Source organism: Ammodytes marinus (assembly GCF_949987685.1).
Source record: "Ammodytes marinus genome assembly, chromosome: 1".
In the NCBI taxonomy this organism is placed as follows: domain Eukaryota; kingdom Metazoa; phylum Chordata; class Actinopteri; order Uranoscopiformes; family Ammodytidae; genus Ammodytes; species Ammodytes marinus.
In genome coordinates, this window is record NC_137230.1 from 35,152,588 (window position 1) to 35,155,087 (window position 2,500).

At 41.7% G+C, this 2,500-nt stretch overlaps 1 protein-coding gene across 1 annotated transcript in view; it reads right to left on the reverse strand.

Annotated features, from left to right (window-relative positions):
- The window catches only part of unc13c (unc-13 homolog C (C. elegans)), a gene marked incomplete at both ends in the record, with an annotated part of 302,817 nt that overhangs the window by 41,369 nt on the left and 258,948 nt on the right, over positions 1-2,500 (reverse strand). Inside the window, 2 exons of the mRNA XM_080026903.1 lie at positions 347-373; positions 2,428-2,500. The exon at positions 2,428-2,500 is cut by the window's right edge and continues 5 nt beyond it. Of these exons, the coding sequence (XP_079883029.1) occupies positions 347-373; positions 2,428-2,500 (100 nt within the window). The remainder of the gene's footprint in view (positions 1-346; positions 374-2,427) is intronic.

Sequence of the window (2,500 nt, forward strand, 5' to 3'; positions counted from 1 at the left end):
ATCTATCGGTCTGTCTGGCTGTATGTCTTTCTGTCTGTCTGTCTGTCTGTGTCTGTCTGTCTGTGTCTGTATGTCTGTCTGTCTGTCTGTCTGTCTGTCTGTGTCTGTCTGTCTGTCTGTGTGTGTCCGTCCGTCCGTCCGTCCGTCCGTCCCTCTGTGTGTGTATGTGTGTGTATTGGAAGGTTGAAAGCTTGGGAGTAGCATGATGGGTTTTAGGAGAGGGGGCGTGCTTAAATTCGTATCATTGGGTATAAAATGCAAAAAAGGAAACAAGGGGGGACGGGGTTTAGGGTTTAGGGAGGGGGGTGTTATAACTTAGTTGGTCTCTATATCATATTGCACACACCTTACAGAAGGAGACAACCCCCTCCTCCTATAGATAGAGAGAGAGAATGGGATAGGAAGAAAGACAGGAAGAAAGAAAGGAAGAACAAGGAGGGAGAGAGGGAAGGAAGGAAGGAGGGAGGGAGGAGGCACAAACGACAAGGAGACAAGGAGACAAGGACGCAAGGCAACACAGGCGTTAGAGAACTGGATAGAATCATGCGTGTTAAAAAGTCACACGTCACACGAAGCAGCGACATCTCAAATCGGACAGACAGAGACACAAGTCACTCGATTTAAATATGGAAGATAGATAGATAGATAGATAGATAGATAGATAGATAGATAGATAGATAGATAGATAGATAGATAGATAGATAGATAGATAGATAGATAGATAGATAGATAGATAGATAGATAGATAGATAGATAGACAAGAGACACACACAGAGATTTAGATTTGTTTTTAAGATGGAGTCAGTGATTTTGGGGATTGGTTGATGTCAAAATTACTTTTTGTCAATATATTTCTGTGGATATCTCTGAGTGATTGGCAGCTTGTACGTACTGTGTGTTAGCGGGGGGGGGGGGGACCATCCAGTGTTAATACACAGCCTAGGCTCTGTAAACTGGTACTTAAACAAAAGTTATGTAAACAAATGGGGCCCACTGTAGCAAGCAACATGCCTACTTACAGAGCAAAAAAAAAGAACTCAGCACATATGAGCAGACACATACTTTGAGTGCGCTGAAAAATAATCCAGTGCCTGTACACAGCCTAGGCTCTGTAAACTGGTTTGTTTCTAGCTATGGTGGGCCCCGATGTTTACATACCGTTTATTATTTTGTGTATATACCCGTTTACAGAGCCTAGGCTGTGTAATACATGCAGCGGATCATTCAGAGATATTCACAGATTTTGACAAAAAGTGATTTTGCGAAAAAAGCGGTCTCCAGAATCGCTGACTGCACCTTTAAATAGGGTGTTTTTTTAACTCAATATTTACAGCAACATAACAAGGGCAACAACACATGTTATACACACAGGGGGGAGGGTAGATCAGAGGTTAGGGAAATAGTCACGGGAAGTTATTGAGGAATAAAGGTAGAGATGGAGATAGAAGGTGATATTAGCAAAAACTGAACTACCAAGTCAGAATAATACATGAGATAGGGGGAGGGGTTTATACAAGCACAGTCACTATCAAGGGGTCAATTCACTCTCAATTCTGGGTTACAGGGTCGGAGGTTGGATCCCCCGTCTCCCCGCCACATGTCCAAGTGTCCCTGGGCAAAGAGACACTGAACCCCACATTGCTCCCGATGGTTCAGAGAGCACCTTGCATGGCAGCTACTGAGTGAGATTATGAGTGTGTGTGTGAATGGGTGAATGTGGTGAGAAATGTAAAGCGCTTTGGGGCTGAGAAAATCGGCTAAAACGTCAATTTAACATTTTACCATTTTCACTTCATGTGAATGTCATCAGATCTGAAACAGCCATTTATATAATCATGAGTGTGAGTGTGTGTGTGTCTGTGTGTGTGTGTGTGTGTGTATGAGAAAGTGTGTCCGTCTGTCTGTGTGCATTTGTGTATGTGTGTGTGTGTGTGTATGAGAAAGTGTGTCTGTCTGTCTGTGTGCATTTGTGTGTGTGTGTGTGTGTGTGTGTGTGTGTGTGTGTGTGTGTGTGTGTGTGTGTGGTGTTAGGGTAAGGTATAGGCAAATGTGGTATTGTGTCATAAGAATTAATACACTAACTGGTCGAGATAGATAGATAGATGGATGGATGGATGGATGGATGGATGGATGGATAGATAGATAGATAGATAGATAGATAGATAGATAGATAGATAGATAGATAGATAGATAGATAGATAGATAGATAGATAGATAGATAGATAGATAGATAGATAGATAGATAGATAGATAGATAGATAGATAGATAGATAGATAGATAGATAGACATATAGATAGATATAACAGTAGTGCATATAATGTGATAAATATGAATATAACATCTCAACTAAATTGAAAGTGAATTGCCCCTGAACATGGTAACAACAGACAGTAACAGACAGTAACAGACAGACGTTAGCTACAGACCTGTTTCCCTCCCATGGACTCAAACATTTTCTCCAGTTGGACTCGTAGCTGCTGAATGTTGTTCAGGATGATG